The following is a 17902-nucleotide window of genomic DNA, read 5'->3' on the forward strand; positions in this document are numbered from 1 at the left end:
ATTACAGATTTAATAAAACGAATTAAATGCATCATTTGCAGTACGCCTGAAAATATAAATCTATCCTCTCATTTTGTAAATGACTAGCGATAACAATTATTGTATTTTTGGTGTCAAAACTGCTTCTATTACCCAGAAGAAGAAAGCAATTTTTTTATTTGAAGATATCACATTGCTGTCTAAAACTACATAGGTAATCAATAATTACTTATTTGTTAGGTAACCCTAAATAAACTTCCACCTTGATATTTTAATTTTCATTTGAAGATAAAAATATCTAAGTAACTATTTGATAGGATTACCTTTTTCCGATTCGTAAGCATTTGAGTATCAATAAAAGAGAATTCAAATGGAACAACGATCCTTGTGGCAATGGAAGACAAGACACTCCAAGGCTTACTTTAACATTAGGACGTAACAGTATTTGAAATCAAGAAAATATAACTCTGTATACTTTATCAAATAAACAGATAATAATACTTACACGATCAGTGTCTGGGAATTTGCAGCTTTTAATTCCTGATACCAGGATTCTTCATGAAATTCTACACATTACGTTTTATTTTATTCCAATCAAAATATTTTTAAGTTCCATGCCGTTTGTGTACTACGGACTTAGTAGTTAGGACTAAACTACTGAACCGATTTTAATACAATTTTACCGATTAGTTTATATCTTAATTACAATATGCTTGGAAATACTGCATGTATTGAAGTAAAATAAAAACTAGATTGGATAGCTTTCATCACTTTCCTGATCAAATTCAAGTGGAACCTCGTGGTAATAAATCGTCGTCTCAAGGCGGTCGTTGTGTTCGATATATTACAAGAAATAATGAACAGAAGTTCGTTCTGTTCGACGTTATTTGTGCTAAGTTGCAAATATTCCTATTAATTGGCCAATGTTGGCGTCAACATTACACATTTACAACCACATGAGTATATAAATAGTACAGACACAAAGCTTCATAACAATTTTTTATAGTGCTATCAGTTAAATAAAATTTATTTAAGTACTTACCTATTATTTCAATCCGTTAGATGATTGATATTTTTTTAAGAATCTCTGTACTATTTATTTACTCATAAGCTAATTTAGCCCACGGACAAAATTATTTGAGAAACGCGTGGCTAAGTTATATGCATAAATAGGATTGGGAGCGTTAATTTTATTAAGGCATAACGTTCATTTTTTTAATAAAACAATAATATGATACGATTCTTTCTTCTATACAACTAGGGACATAATATAATGATTTTCATTTAGTATGTTTTCTGATTCCTATTATTTGTTGATTTTTAGAATGATAAGTATAACATTTAGATGTATAATATCATTTATATGTAATTGTTTATTTATTCTGAATCTTTAAGTTTATTGATTTTTATCCTTTACATAAGCTGTATTTTATAAAAAATGTTTCAAACTCAAATTTCCGTAAATTTTTGATTTATAAATTAAATGTAACGGTTTATAATTAAGTTATGGTATAATTAAATGTAGATTTCACATTTGTACAGCTTAGATATTTTTCTGAATGGATACAGTGCCTTTCGATTTGTAGTTGGACAACATTTCATATTATACGATTACTAGCTTCCGCCCGCGACTCCGTCCGCACGGAAAAAATTAAGATTTTTTTCTACGTATTTTTCCGGGATAAAAAGTATCCTATTTTACGCCCAGGATAATAAGGTATAATTATACCAAGTTTCATCGAAACCGAAACCTTAGTTTTCACGTGATGCCTTCACATACAGACAGACAGACAGACAGTAATTTTTTTAATCACATATTTGGGCTTGGTATCGATCCAGTAACACCCCCTGCTATTTATATTTTCAATATTTTCAATGTACAGAATTGACCCTTCTACAGATTTATTATATGTATAGATAATAATTAAGAGCATGAAAGAAAAAAAAAGCATTTCTTCATAATGCTATTGTTACCACAAGAAATATTTTCTTAAATGCAAATTTTAAGAGAAAATAAATTAGACATGTGGAGACGTTATACATACAGACGTTAGAACAAAGCCCACTATAAGAATAACGTCATTTAGGAATAAGACGATTTTTAAACATTAATAAAAACCTAAATATTTCCAAAAAGTAAAAATTACTGTTAGTTTTTATCTAGTTTTGATTAAAATAAAAATAAAAACAAGTAGCAAAAAATTTTGAAATGTTGTCATTTTGGAGCACCCTGTAAAGTCTGTATTTGTATGAACATGATTGGAGATCGCGCCCGCTTATGCTCATGCGTAAACGATGATATTCATAATCAACTTTCTCGAATTTTTATTAAATAAACCTATGTTTTTGTTATATTCACTCAAAAGATTGTCTATTCTAGTATGAAAATACAAAAATAAAAATCTAAAATACCTTGATATTATTTTTTTATGAGTATTTTTCTTTACAATGTAACATTTATTCAAAATGTGTGGGTAAAAATGCTTCTAATAAGTAAAATAAGCATGCCAGGGAGTAAGTAAGGTAACTAATATAAAGTTTGGTTATCTAGTTAGCATCAAAATTTACAAGAGTCTCACAGGTTAAAGTTTATATCACAAATTTTAATATCGAAAAAAATCGGCAAATCAGCGCCGAAAGCTCGAATTTGCCCGACAGACAGCACCTTTTTGAGGCGGCGCGCCGCGACAGCTGAGGGGTTAATAGCCTCCCCAAAAACCATGAAAATGACACCCATGACGAAAAGATGTAAAATTTTCGTCGGCGCCATCTTGGATTTTAGTTTTGACCTCGGGTAATAGCTTCCCCAAAAACCATCCACATTTGCAAAATATGTGTTTGCTCCTTAGGAAAAGTTCAGATTTCCTAGGTAATGTGAAGAATCTAATTTATTTAATTCGGACCGTAACTCGGAATAACATACATATATAACATACATACATATTTTCTAAGAATTGTATACAATGCCGGATTTAATACATTGCCGGTAACATAATAATATGTATGATAATTCTTAAAAAAGTACATATTTTAAACATTTCTTAAAAAGCTTCTAGATATTGCATACAATTCCTAGAGGTTTTGTAAAACACACACTTTTTTTAAAGTTAGTTACTAACATACTTATCACAATAATTGTACCTACCTAGTTACTAATAAAAGTATAAAAATGAATTTTTAAAATTCGTAATAAATTAAAAATAATATCAAGTATGAAGATGGTCTATAAAATGGAATGCGCTATGTTTACGTGAGCGTGATGTTCCCGCGAACCACGTGGCGACGTTAGATACCTAAATTTGAGTAACGCAGATTTGTGACAGCGTCCTTAAACCACTAGGATTTGTATACAATTCCTTGATTTCATACATTTCCGGTAACATATACATAATTTCATTTTATTTATTTACATTAAGTATATACATAATTACATACTGATATTATAATATCTACCAGCTACCTATATTACATGTTTTAACTGATGTATTTATTTATTAGTATCTATCATATTAATAGAAATATATCTTTCACATAATATACTCATGTTAAATTATCATTATATACAATTCTAGACTGAAACTCCAATAGTCACTTGGGGTCACTGAAAATCAGTGGTGGTAAGGTATTAATCACATTGCCATCATATACTGAGTTGGCTCCATTTATCAGGTCACTCACTGCCACATTACAGTTCTTAGGAATAAGATTATTTTTATTTAATTATTTTTCTTTTTATTTCTTTTTGTTTTTCCTTTGTTTATAAATGTATCTCGTGTTGTGATCTTGACAATAAATGTGTTTTATTTATTTATTTATTTAATGTCTCTTACTGCATGCTTTTCATGCAGTTGTCCGCACCATATGTTTTGTGGTCTTTGTCCAAACACACTTTCTCCAAAGCCCTGCTTTGGTCATGTTTCATGTATAAGCTCCTGTATAGTAGTAAAATTTAATCAAATATTTAATTCTTATTTCTTGAAATTTGGTATAGTATTTTTTGTGAGATACAAATCAAAACCAACAGTCAGGTTAGGTAGACTACAATTTACAAAACTGGCAGGGTTGCCATGCAATGGTTGGTGGTTAATGAAACACTTGACTCGACTGTAAGCTTGTATTGAACTGCTTAAACTGTAGAACAACAGGACTATATATTCTAGACGCACACATACAATAGATTACACACTACACTGTAAACTGTAGAATTAATATTAAAGACATAGTTCATTATATTTTGTAGTCTTTGATTATTTATACAACAGACTAGAAATAAATACTATGTATGCGATTATACCTATTCTAGCCATCCATTTTCGTGTTCCTTAAAATTAAGTACATCTTAGTCAAAGGGCAACTTATTGTGCCCTTGCCCGTAATGCACTCATAATTTCAAGTTGAATGTTTGTCATTCTTTATGTACCAAACACAGTCACGGCCACGGCGCTCATTCCATTTTACTGGTATTAAAACAGATGAAATCCTTCATGATCCCATATCCTTCTTAGTAGCAAATGTAGAAATCCCTTTCTTGTGTCTACAATGTTTTTGTGGAGAATCGTATTATTATTTACATTTGGGATGGATTAATTCTTCTCCTCTCTTGAACAAATTTGTTATTGCGAACGTAAGCAATAAGTCTGTAATAAAACAATCTTATATTGGGTTACAAATCCATAAACCAATCATTAAAAATCATGTTTGTAAAAATTTATGTTCTGAGAAAATATCAGTTTACCATATAAAGCTTATTTTCTGCCTGTAGATTCTACATAACCTCACAGTCCATCCATAAACCATATTTAGCACTTATTTTTAAAATATTAGTCAACAATTAAAAACGAAAACAAACAAAGCTTCTCGTTTTGGTTTTGACAGAATCTCGTAAATAAACTGAACTATATACCAGTCATAATAATGTACTCTGTGACTAAATAAGTCAGTTTACTTTGTACTTTGTAGTTTGTTTATTTAAAAATCCGAGTAGGTATTTATTATTATGTTGATTGACACTTGAGGCACAGACTAATAATAATATACTGCTTGAGGCCACAGACTTGAAAATAAAAGGTACGTGTACATATATTTACATTAGTGCCATCTAGTGGCTCTGGAAGGAAAAGAACTTCAAATCTGTGTTTAACGTGCCATCTAGTGTGTTAAAAGCAAAAGACCAAGAGATATAATCGAACATGTAGTACGTTTTTTCCCCACTGGCGCTTTAATTGCGCAAATTCATAGTGCAACTTTTTTTGTATGGAGTGAACCGTCTGTTGTATACGTAGTATATTATTATTAGTCTGTGCTACGGGGTATAAAATTCTAAAAAAAATAGAGGTGATGCATGCTAATTAACTCTTTCAACGATTTTTGGTTTGATCAAAGTATCTCTTATAGTTTTTGAGATAGGTTGATTTAACTGTAATTTTGGTTAAGTTATTGTGCTTACACTGAAAACGATGGCTGAACCTTATAAGATAGATCAAAAAATATACTACAGTATTGTACACCTTTAAAAATCCGCGATGATATAAAATCTTTATAATGTAGGTACTTTTTACGAGAAATATTAGCTTATTCAAGCAATACGCCATTAATATTAATATTCATACATAAAAGTACAAGGCAAAATATCGGGAGAGTTTAGGCTCCATTCACCAGGTGTATAAATTGACATAATAAGTTTATTATATTTGCTGCTACGGAACCCTTTGTGCGCGAGCCCGACTCGCACTTGGCCGGTTTTTTTTTCTTATTCCAAAGTGATAAGAATAAGGCAGAACAACGTTTGCCGGGAAAGCTACTCTACATTAAATTTTAAGTAATAAAAATTTTCATTCAACAAACAGGGACCTAATAGCTGCATTTACCCTAATATTATAAAATCAAAGAATTTTGTTGAACTCAATATATTTTTTTTTAAATAAGTAGTGGTACTAGTAGTAATTCAATAGAATCAGGTTTTGTTTTGCTTCTTGTGTTTTCTGCTTGAATTTAATAAAAAAAAATTAAATTTATTTTTAAAATTTATAGTTTTTCAAAGAATTTTTACATGTCACGTGTGTAGAATTGACCGCCTCCCTGGTACAGTGGTTGACGCGTAAGCGTAGAACCGAGGGGTCCTGGGTTCGATTCCCGGTGGAGACGAAGAAAAAAATGTCTCGGTCTGGCAGGACACAGAAGGCTGATCACCTACTTGTCCCTAAATGAAATCGATCAGTGAAACAGATGTATAATGCATCTGCCTGGGGTAAGCCCCACTAGGGGACATGGGACTTAACTTTGCGTAGAATTAATTGTTAATTGAATCGATCATACTTACAAGGATATACTTGACTAAATATAAATTCATGAATATACAGTACTAACTTATAAATAACTATGTTTCCGCCTGCGGCTTCGCCCGTGTAGGTAGTCAAAGAAAAACTCGCAAAGTTCCCGTCCCCGTGGGTTTTCCGGGATAAAACCTTCCACAGATAAAACCTTATTTCATTTCTCAGATCTCAAGCTATCTATGCACCAAATTTTAACCAAATCGGTTCAGTTCAGGCGTGAAGAAGAGACAGACTGACATATTTACTTTCGAATTAATAATATTAGTTACGATTATTTATTTAATATTATTTTCAGTTGTAAATACAAATTTATATTTATTTAATATTATTCTTTATAAGCAGAAATATTAATTTAAAATAATGGAGAGTGTTCAGAGAAACAAGAAAGCGTAAAGATTCGCTGTTAATTTTTTTACGTAATTTTCACGTAATAAATAAGTTCTGATTTTAAGTAATATGTACCTACTTCGTAATACATAAAAAAATCTTTTTTTATTCATATGTAAACTTTTATGAATAGTTTTTTAAACTTACAAATCGAATGAATTTTTTTCTTTTAAGTGTCCAAAAAATGCATGTGGCACGGCATACAACTATAGTCGCAAAAAAAATACATCAAAATCTGTTGTCTAGTTTTAAAGATCTTACATACAGACGCGCGGGAAGCGACTTTGCTCTAAAGTCTAAACTATGTAGTGAAGTGCCTATAATATACTAGCTTACCGCCCGCGGCTTCGCCCGCTTTCTCTAAAACGATTTGAGATTTAAACTATCCTATCTCTCAAGTTGGATCGAACTGCACATGGTGTGCGAATTTTATTATAATCGGTTAAGTGGTTTAGGATTCCATTGAGGACAAACATTGTGACACGAGATTTATATATGTATATTAGAAAGATTTTATTTTACATGTCAACGATTGGCCAAGGTCACTGTACGGTAATTGACATTAAGCACAACGCATTTGCTACACTGCCTATTGAGATTGATCCTTCGAGTTTGCAATTTATTCAGTGTACCAAATGAGATGGTGTTAATGCGAATGTGATTGTTGAGTTATTGTATTATTCGAATAATTCGAATAATATTATAAACGCGGCAATTTTTAAGAAGGTATAGATGAGTGTTTGTTTCTTTCACACAAAATCGGATGATCAGATCTGTATGAAATTTTACGTTATATACGAAACATCGTTTTCGGCATAGTTTTAAATATAAATTGTTTTTAACTACGGAAAATATTGTTGAAGATAAGAATTTTTATAACGTCATTATTTATTATGTAGTTTTTACACGAAAAGTATGTAAAATACAATTTTATAGCAAAATTTTATTATACCGCAGTTTCGCTTGCGTGGAAAAGATAAGTTTTCATGGTATATGTTTTCATCCCCTATTTTATCCCCTTGGGGGTAGAATTGATCGAAATCTTAAGCTATATCAAGTTAGCTATAACAAGTTTGCGAATACACCTTACGTAAATCGGACTTATAGTTCCATATATTAGCATAAACAAACATACGTGTTTTAATCATGTTTGTTTAGTTAATGAGGGTTTTTTTATATTTTTTTATAATCTCTCTTTAGTCTTAAAATTAAATAAGATTAAAATTATGATTTTTTTTTCATGTATGTGAATATATTATGTGCCTATTTTTTTTCCTTATTTAAGCAAATTTTAGCTGACGTTTTAATTACCTTATAAATAGAAATATTTATCTTGGCAATTACTAGCTGTGGTCCGGTCCTGTTGGTCTTAGCGTGATGATATATAGGCTATAGCCTTCCTCGATAAATGGCCTATCTAACACTGAAAGATTTTTTCAAATCGGATCAGTAGTTCCTAAGGTTAGCGCGTTCAAACAAACAAACTCTTCAGCTTTTAATATTAGTTTAGATTGTTAGAAAAACGTGTATTCCGAAACGTTAGTTAAAATAGGACTAGTCCTTGTAAATTAGCATAAATAATTATTTATGTGTTGTAATCGTATGTTTTTTCGTTATTTCCTTATAATTTATCTAAATATCACGCGCTCCATTGATGTATTGATGGGAAATTGGGAATTATTCAAAAACGATACAGTAGTTTTATACCATTTAGACCGGGATCCCTCGCCCTTTTTCGTAAGTGATTACTAACAAGCTAATTTTTCGTCAGTAGCTTCATTTTGACGAGACGCCCAACATTAGCTAGTACAAAAATTTCGTAAGTGGTAGCTAACAGGGGTAATGAGAACATAATTTGTTGATTTAGTGGTTATCAAAAATTCATTACTAACTGGTTTTTTTATTTATAATTCTTATAATAATAATCTAAATTAGCCGAAAAAATATTTGTCCTACAAAATGCTAGGTTTGATCAACGAGGTCCCATTTTTGCAACATGTACTATTTACGAGGTCATGAGAAATTATTACTAACCAGCTGATTTTTTTTTTGTTGGTTAGTTAATAATTATATAATTTAACGCCCACATTGTCCTACACATTACGTGGAACGTTTTTCTAGTCCTAGACTCCTAAGTTGTCCATACCACAGGACCATTTTTTTTATTAGTAACTGTAGGACAAAAGTATCACGTGATACATTAGTGTGTTTTTTATCCGAATAAAACAATGTCCTACAAAAAAACTGGTATGCATCCGTAGTCCTACAATAATCGTAATTTTCCTTTTTCCTATGTGCAACATGAGGTAAAGTGAAAATATATTTATTGAAATAAATCAACTTTATTATGTAACATACATGAAAAAGTAGATATTTTTATATAAAAAAGTAATTAATTTTCATCTGACTCATCAGAAAAACATTCATCCTCACTACTGGCATCACTCTCCTCATCTTCATCAGTATCTTCTTCATTCTGATCTTCCGTGGTATCTAAATCTGTAATAATATGAAAAAATTAATTAATGTCGCCGAAAAATTAAAAACCAAATTTCAATAATATTAATAGGGTACCTTGCAATTGAGAAGATAATTCTTCAAAGGATGGGCTTTGAGGACCATCAAACCAATAATACTCGTATTTACCATCAATTATTGTCCATCCATAATTTTCAGGTACTTTATCTGTGGGGCACCGCATGTGTGCATTACACCATACATTGCTGATGAATACCGTTCTTTTAATTTGTTGCAACAATTCTTGTTTTGTTGGTGGCAAACTGGAAGGATCATATCCTATAATATTTTTTTTTAATACTTTTTCACTTCCACCTTTTGATCTATAGCCTTTTTCAAATAGTTCATACCGTCCTCTGTTGATATCATTTTTGGTTTTTAATGAGTACACTCTACATACATACTCTTCAATAATTCGAACTATTTCATTTGACGTTGTTAATACTGTATGATCACTTCGTAGGAGTTGAATAAAAGCCTCTTGAAAATTTTTATTTTTCTTAAAAATACTGAAAGGTCTTTTTTTTCCTTTACGGAAAAAAGCGGGATTGTAATCATTTCCTGTAAAAATATGGCATATAGCAAATGAACACGATAATTGATCTCCAAGCTTGGCATAAATTTCATTTATGTTCAGGTACATTTTTTTTTTATTTGTGCTTAAATTAATTATTACTTGTATTTCATCTTTTAAATACTTGAAATTAGCCAACATTATTATTGGTATATCAGAATCTGTACAATGTATCTGCACACGATAGTTACGATTAAATTGACAAACATGGTACACAATTTTGGTGTCAGCTTCTTCATGATAACAAGAAAGATTATAATCAATAATTCTTTTTATTTTATTATCACTAGACACCTCATAAGTGTAACATTGATCATAATTAAGTTTAACAGTCTTCCCTTCAATCAAGGTAAAAAATTCATCTCTTGTCCAATCTTCAATTAAAAATTCGACAAATTTTTCTTTAAAGTTGCTACTCCTCAATAATTTGCAGAAATCCGCAGGACGATTATTGTCTCTACGTATGACGTCATACTGTGTATCCTCTTCACCTCTCAGATCATGTTCAAAATCTTTGATACTGGGTTTTTTGTACTTGTCAAATATAATATGTACTTCTTTTTTATTATATGTAAGTATTTGTAATATATGTTTCGAGATTTTACCATATCTGTTTGGAACGTTTTTCAGCGTATGTAATAAATAAAATCCATCAATTAAGTGAATGTCTGCTTCTGGAGGATTTTCAATTTCGGTTTGATATTCTAGTAATTCTTTAATAATCACAGATTTAGGGGTCTTGCATATCGATCCATTAGTATGACAGAGTGAAAAAGGAACAGGAGCTAGAGGATAACTTAATGCTTTTTCTATATCAATTTTATTTTCTACTGATGCATAAAGTAAACGGCCAAAAACATCTCTTTGCATTTTAATTTCTTTGACTTTTCCATTAATTTTGACTTTTTTCGTATTCTTGTAATCAAAATTAATAATTTTATTTTTACTAATAGCTCCATCAAACCTATCTGGTGTTATACGAGTCTCAGTAATGAAATTCTGATGCTGTTTTTCACCCTCTATTTCAACTGATGATAAAAATTGATATATTTCATCGCTAACGGACTGACCTTTCGATATATTGTAAAGATAATTTTTTGGCAGATCGAACGAGAAAGGGTTGGTGTACTGCTTTATTAGTTGCATTAATACTTCTAAGTTTTTCGTAGCTTTCTTAATGGATGACTCCTTTAAGTCTTTCGTTATGTCATCGGTGGATTTCATATTACAAAACTCCATCATTTTTGATATAACACTCGTACGTAGTGAATGAGTAATTGACCATTTTTGTCGTGCGGAAAACGAGTTTGTAACGTTAATAATTCCAGAAGCTTTAGAAGCAGCATCAGCATTGATTGTTTGTTCAAGTGTTAAATCAATCGGTATTCTTGAAAACGGTTTCATTGTTCTGCGAATGCCCAAAAAACTTTTTTGACAATCATTAAGCAATCCAGGATGTGTTGTTTCAATATTTATTAATTTATCCCAATAAACAGACATATACCTTGCATAATTATGGTGGTTCATTGAAAAGAAAATATTGGTTATTTTCGGTAAAATGTATATAAAGAAATTAAAATCACCCGTACGAATACTGTATTCTAATTGAAGATAATATTCAACTAATCTGGTGTACATTAAATAAATTTGAGGTGTTTTACCATGTCTTCCGAGTAAAGTTTCACTTTTATATTGTTCATATTTTTCAAATAACTTTTTCAAATTCTCATTGGTTATTTGTGGGTCCTCATTTTTTTCTTTATTAAATATTTGTAAATACTCTTGGATATTTTCCAGGTTCTCATCATGTTGCTGTAAAAACCCCTCCAAATGCAAAATCTGCAAAGCAAGGGAGAGTAGAGGATGAATCTTTCTACACCGATTAAAATGTTTTCCACTTAAAAACGAATTGATAGAACCACTGGCTAAAATTTCGCTATCTATAAGAATATTTGTTAAACCAGATCCACTTATAAATTTCCCGATTGCTTTCATGAATGATAACATTATATGGAAAGATCCAAAATTAATGAAAAGTTTTTGAAATTCGTCCTCGGCACTCTGTATCCGTAAAGCAATCTTAGCCATGGCTAAATCGTAAGTAACACTGAAGAAATTTTTCTGGCATTCCGAAGCGATTTGCAAACTTCTTCGCATCGTCTCTTTCACAACTGATGGATCCGTGGGTGAATCATTAATTTGCGTGAGATACTCCACCTTTTGAATTTTACTAGTATCTTCAAAAATTTTGGCATTATATCCTATCCACATTGGCGTGTCTGAAATTTGTAACTTATGGGAAAGTACCCACGCAAAGTATTTATGTTGAAATTTATCTGAATTTTGTATATCTTCGGGTAACGATGAACTACTATGCCAAAATTCTGGACGACGTTGCTTCGTAGGCTGTAAATGTTCAAATGAGTCGTGCTCAAATGAACGTTTTCTACGACCAGAGAAATCACGAACATTAATTGATAAATTCTGTTCGAACACTGTAGATGCATTGTTCCTTTCGATGATGTTCAACTCTTCTTCTGTTGGGATATTTTGATAAAGAATACCCACTGTATCATGCAGGGTATTTTTACCAGAGCTTGTTTCCACAAATCTATCGTAATTATCCCACGCTACTCCACATGACAATATAGAAGTGCGTAAAATGCTGGTAGGACATAACTGATTATTAGAAGTACAAGAGTATGCAGCAGACGTTTCTAATTCCAGTATACTGGGATAGGTGATGCAGTAGCCTTGCCTATTTAATATCTCTACTACTTTTTTGCTTCCAGTAAGGCTCTTTACAGTCATACCCAATAAAATATGTTTTTTCGGTTTGATGTATCCTCTTGTAATGCTGTAGATAGAATCCTGTGAATAACATGAAGATAATCTTCTAACTCGATCGCAGCTTTCTTTGCCAACGCCGCTCAAGGCAGTAGTCCAAAAAATATTTAACCACTTGGGAATATCGCACTCTCCTTTATTCAAGACTTCACTATCTATGAAATCTGTTAAAGGTTTTTTTTTTATTTTCATTATATTTTTGCGATATTTTAAAGCGAAATCTTGAGCTTCTTGTTCAAATATGATGTCTTGGATTTCTTCGTCATCAATAGCTTCTATATCAACTTCAGAGGATATACAAAATTGCTTATTTGAAATTTTAATTACTGTAATTTTATTCTGTAATGTTTTCAGAATGAAGTCCTTGAGAACATGAGTGCTGAAAATGGAAGCCTCTAAATCTGTATTTTCATATGTCTCTTTTAGAAATTCCGTGTAGCAATCTTGGAGGTGAATTAGTGACAACACTCGACGATTTGCAATAATTTCTTTTTCAATATATAGAATTAATCGTTGTTTAGCAATTTTATGGCTGTCTCGCTTTTTAGACCAATCATCGGTAGAGGGTGGATTAACTTTTCTTTGATGTTTTGCAAAATAATTGACATTACAATTGTTATGATATGCTAAAGAAGACTGGTTGACAGAATTACTCTCTTCTTCAATTTTTTGCAACATCTCAATGTCATTCAATTCTGTAGCATAGCTTTTAATTTTTTGTAGAAAAGGTATTTTATTTTTAATATTACGGCAGTATATTTGCCGCCCTTTACGTTTGATGTTAATTTTCATGCAAAAAAAGCATGATTTGGCTGATCCATCATTTTCAAAACTCTCAACATCTATCTCATCATGTGCATAGCTCTCTTCAACAGTATCCAGCGAATGTGCAATGTTTTCTGTTTCTTCATTCTGTTCGATATCTCTGTAAATAATAACATGTGAAGCTATTATATTAGTAACGAAAAAATCAATAACCGAAAACATTTTTTTTGGAGCTTTGTCAGGGTGGCGACTTGAAATTAATTTCAAAATTCCCTGACTTTCCTTGACCAAAAATAAAATTCTAAAACCTACAAAAAATTATTTATTATTCAAATATTCGTTAAAATTGCAAATTATTTAGAAAATAATTTTTGTATATTAGGATTTAACTCTTATACCCGAAACTGGGTAAAATTTTAGAATTATGAATTTTTGTATACTTTCTTGCAAATTTCCAACTCTTTAAAAAGACCAATTTCTTTTGATTAAATATTTATAACTTTTGAAAATACAACAATTAATATAATTATAATTAATAATCTTTTTGAAGTTATACTTCTTTTGTTTTTAAATTAACTATCCAAACACTTAATTTTTTTAATATTATTTATCACAAAATAGAACAGATATAATTAAAAAATATTTAGAATTCTATAGAAATAATAAAAAATTAACTATAAATTTCCCTGACTGAAATTAAGATTCCCTGACTTTTCCCTGACTATTCCAGAAATTTTAAATTCCCTGACATTTCAAGGTATTTTAGGTCAATCGCCATCCTGTTTGTGTATGGGCGAAAATAATTAATAGCTAAAAAATATTTAAATGGCATAATTTTGTAATCTGTGTATTCACATGTACTCATTATAAGAATGAACAATAACGTAAAAAAAGAATATTCAACGAACTAACCGAGAGGAGCATGGCATTAAGTGTGGTTCTACGATTGGAGCAGACGTTAAAGAAGTCGAAGCGTCTGTAACTTCAGTACATTCAGCTGCAGACGATGTTACAGCTGGCTCAGTTCTGTATAAAACAAATAAATAAAAGAATAATTCAAATTAAGTATATACATTAGACACAAAAATTACGGGATTGAAAAAAAGGTCATAAATGTTTGGATAATTTTCAACAGATTGTAACTCGGAAGGAGATCGTCGTTCAATAAACAAAAAAAAAAATTATTTTAGTCCCAACTGTTTAGTTTTCATATGTTACGATACAAAATTTTTATCATTCACGGTTTCGGAGTTATTCAGAGAGAACTACAAAAATAAAAAAATTTCAACAATTTAGCTTCCTTTAAAAAAAGTCTGTGAGTTTGAAAACTTTTTTTTCGAAATTTCACCTCATTGATTTGTTAAAAAATTTGATACTTCTTAGTTTGCTAAACATTTTTTATGAGCAGATCCGAAAAGTAGACACTTAACACAACAACAATGGAGAAAATGAGAAGCACGCGGTTAAATTAACTTCTGTATTAAGAAGGGTTTATACTTGTTTCTTTATTGCATCCGTTGAGATAAATAGTAAGGTCCTTGTTGCACTTGAACGATAAATGCAAATTTTGTCTATAAAATACTCTTAAACATTTTTATTTGTTTAAGAGCATTTTATGGACAAACTGAACGATAAACCCTTCTTAAATGTATATATATATTTATATATTATACTTCAAAATTTTTAGTAAAATATGTAAAGCACAATGTACTTTGTAAAATTATTGTTTACAAAAAAAAAATAGCTATAATTTTATCATGCTTTTTATATAATTATGTGAAAACTTCTACTTAATAAATTATTTATCATATAGGGTAAAACACCCAGTAGCTGCTCAGCGATCAGTAACTGCTTACTCCATGTATTTGTATATCTATATTCATATATATAGATATACAAATTCCTGAGCAACGGCTGCGTGCTTTACCTTATTTTGAAAATAAAATTAAAAAATATTCAATCGACTTACCGTTGATAACACAAATATTGAGATTTCACTCTGAATTCCTTATAACAAGAGGAATGATATCCGATTATGTCGTCATTCCAATTTTCCGGTAATACGACATTACTATATTTATGTTTATGATGCTTTCGAGCAGACAAAAAAGTTCGACAAGAAAGCAAAATTTCTTGAGAAAATTTCTTGATCTCTTCGCGTTTCTCTCTAAAGCGAGGGTTATCACACAATACACTGCATAAAAAACACTCCATTTTTGCTGAGCAATTAAAAAAAAAATGTAAGTTATTTCAGAGCGTCCAACACGTGGTCAACAGAAAAAAACAGCACGGTTATAGTCGGCTTCAGCATGGAGTAACTAAACACAGTATAGTCCAGGAGGAATCGGCGCATGAGTACCGAAAACTATTCCACCTCAATTTTTTTACGTGATCCTCTTCAAATTGCCCTACTGATGATATAAATGCATGTTGCCATGGGGCAACCCGGTGCCATATTGTTTAAACCGAAATTGTTTAAACAATTGCAAGGAATTGTTATTTTTCAACCGGACAATTTTTTTTATATTTTTTATCGAAATACCAATAAAAAAGGTCCAATTACTTTTCACGATAAAGTTAATATTTTCAAAGATATGAATTTTTTAAGGTTTGAAAAATCTCAAATTTGGGTACTTTCGACCCATGAAAAATATATTTAAAAAAAAAATAATATATTTAAGTAATATTTTTTTTTCAATTCTCTATACAATAGTTAATAATATTGTTAATAGAGATTTAAGAAAATTTCATTGTTTATATCTGTTTTTTAATTGTTAACTTGTTAAAATGTTAATAACACACGAAATCATGATCAGTTGAGAATCGACATGCACTAACTTGTATTTTTATTTTAAATGTTATATATAATCAATAACTTTGTCACAAGAACAAACAAACATCTTGCGGTTTAATACAAAGAGTAACCTTGAGAAAATAAAAAACAAAGAAAAGAATCTTTTTCTTACTTAGACACAATCATACACACACCATGATATATATTTATAAAATTAGTTTTTATTTTATTTTTTTTTCAATTTATTTGAATGTTTTTTCTAAACATCCAAGTGCGTACCCAATATAATTTTATTATTTATAAATAATTGTGATTTCAAAAAATGTTCAAATACTATTATATCTTATTATTGTTGAGATAAATGCAAAAATTACTTATGATAATAACAAAAAAGTAATATAAACTGATAAAAAAGTAATTTTAATTACATGTTTCAATTTATGCTTAAATAACTTTAAAAAAATTGATTTCAGAAAAAAATATATAAGAAACAAATTGTAGACAATTTAATTATTAATAAGATTGCTCTCTTTAAAAATCTTGATAAAGTTGATAGTTTTTAAGATAAATGATAAATAATGATTCAAGACACAGAGAGGCCGATGCAGCGCATGAGTAAGAGAGAGACGGCGATACTTAAAGGTAAGCGGCGCGGACTTGTGAGCGCGCGAAGTTAACAATTAAAAAACAGATATAAACAATGAAATTTTCTTAAATCTCTATTAACAATATTATTAACTATTGTATAGAGAATTGAAAAAAAAATATTACTTATATATTTTTTTTTTTTAAATATATTTTTCATGGGTCGAAAGTACCCAAATTTGAGATTTTTCAAACCTTAAAAAATTCATATCTTTGAAAATATTAACTTTATCGTGAAAAGTAATTGGACCTTTTTTATTGGTATTTCGATAAAAAATATAAAAAAAAATTGTCCGGTTGAAAAATAACAATTCCTTGCAATTGTTTAAACAATTTCGGTTTAAACAATATGGCACCGGGTTGCCCCATGGCAACATGCATTTATATCATCAGTAGGGCAATTTGAAGAGGATCACGTAAAAAAATTGAGGTGGAATAGTTTTCGGTACTCATGCGCCGATTCCTCCTGGACTAGTACGCAGCATCGCGCGCATGCGTACTAATATAACTAAACTCCAATAGAAAAATGTACAGAATGAATAGATTTTTATTGTTATGAATTTCAAATTCCATTGGAGGATCAGCAAAATATACCATGCAATTTGTAGGACAATGTGGGCGTTAAATTATATAATTATTAACTAACCAACAAAAAAAAATCAGCTGGTTAGTAATAATTTTTCATGACCTCGTAAATAGTACATGTTGCAAAAATGGGACCTCGTTGATCAAACCTAGCATTTTGTAGGACAAATATTTTTTCGGCTACTTTAGATTATTATTATAAGAATTATAAATTAAAAAACCAGTTAGTAATAAATTTTTGATAACCACTAAATCAACAAATTATGTCCTCATTACCCCTGTTAGCTACCACAATCGAGCATTTTCGTAAAGGAAATTCTTGGGCGTCTCATTGAAACGAAGCTACTCACGAAGTTTCAACTTGATACTAATTATTTTTACATCTAGTATTTGTACTACAACCTAAGAGTGTCGGACTAGAAAAACGTTCCACGTAATGTGTAGGACAATGTGGGCGTTAAATTATATAATTATTAA

General features: G+C 30.3%; 2 protein-coding genes and 1 long non-coding RNA gene across 5 annotated transcripts in view; 1 reads left to right on the forward strand and 2 right to left on the reverse strand.

Annotated features, from left to right (window-relative positions):
• Positions 1–17902, forward strand: part of LOC123702223 (ATP-citrate synthase) — a 92017-nt gene that overhangs the window by 25339 nt on the left and 48776 nt on the right. The window lies entirely within an intron of this gene.
• Positions 4080–4906, reverse strand: LOC123702225. Its single transcript, XR_006752839.1, has 2 exons — positions 4715–4906; positions 4080–4616 (listed from the first exon to the last, which is right to left on the reverse strand). It is a non-coding gene; the product is annotated as an uncharacterized LOC123702225 (long non-coding RNA).
• Positions 9025–10308, reverse strand: LOC123702224. Its single transcript, XM_045649912.1, has 2 exons — positions 9273–10308; positions 9025–9197 (listed from the first exon to the last, which is right to left on the reverse strand). Exons 1-2 carry the CDS (start codon positions 9928–9930, stop codon positions 9091–9093), a joined length of 765 nt encoding a protein of 254 aa, XP_045505868.1. The 5' UTR covers positions 9931–10308; the 3' UTR covers positions 9025–9090.

Source organism: Colias croceus, chromosome 23, assembly GCF_905220415.1.
Source record: "Colias croceus chromosome 23, ilColCroc2.1".
Classification (NCBI taxonomy): domain Eukaryota; kingdom Metazoa; phylum Arthropoda; class Insecta; order Lepidoptera; family Pieridae; genus Colias; species Colias croceus.

Excerpts from the sequence above, each read along its gene's own strand:
- LOC123702224 (XM_045649912.1), bottom strand. The coding sequence starts at position 9,930 with ATGTTGGCTAATTTCAAGTATTTAAAAGATGAAATACAAGTAATAATT. Across the intron at positions 9,198-9,272 it reads ATTATCTTCTCAATTGCAAG|ATTTAGATACCACGGAAGAT; the intron begins GTACCCTATTAA and ends ATATTATTACAG.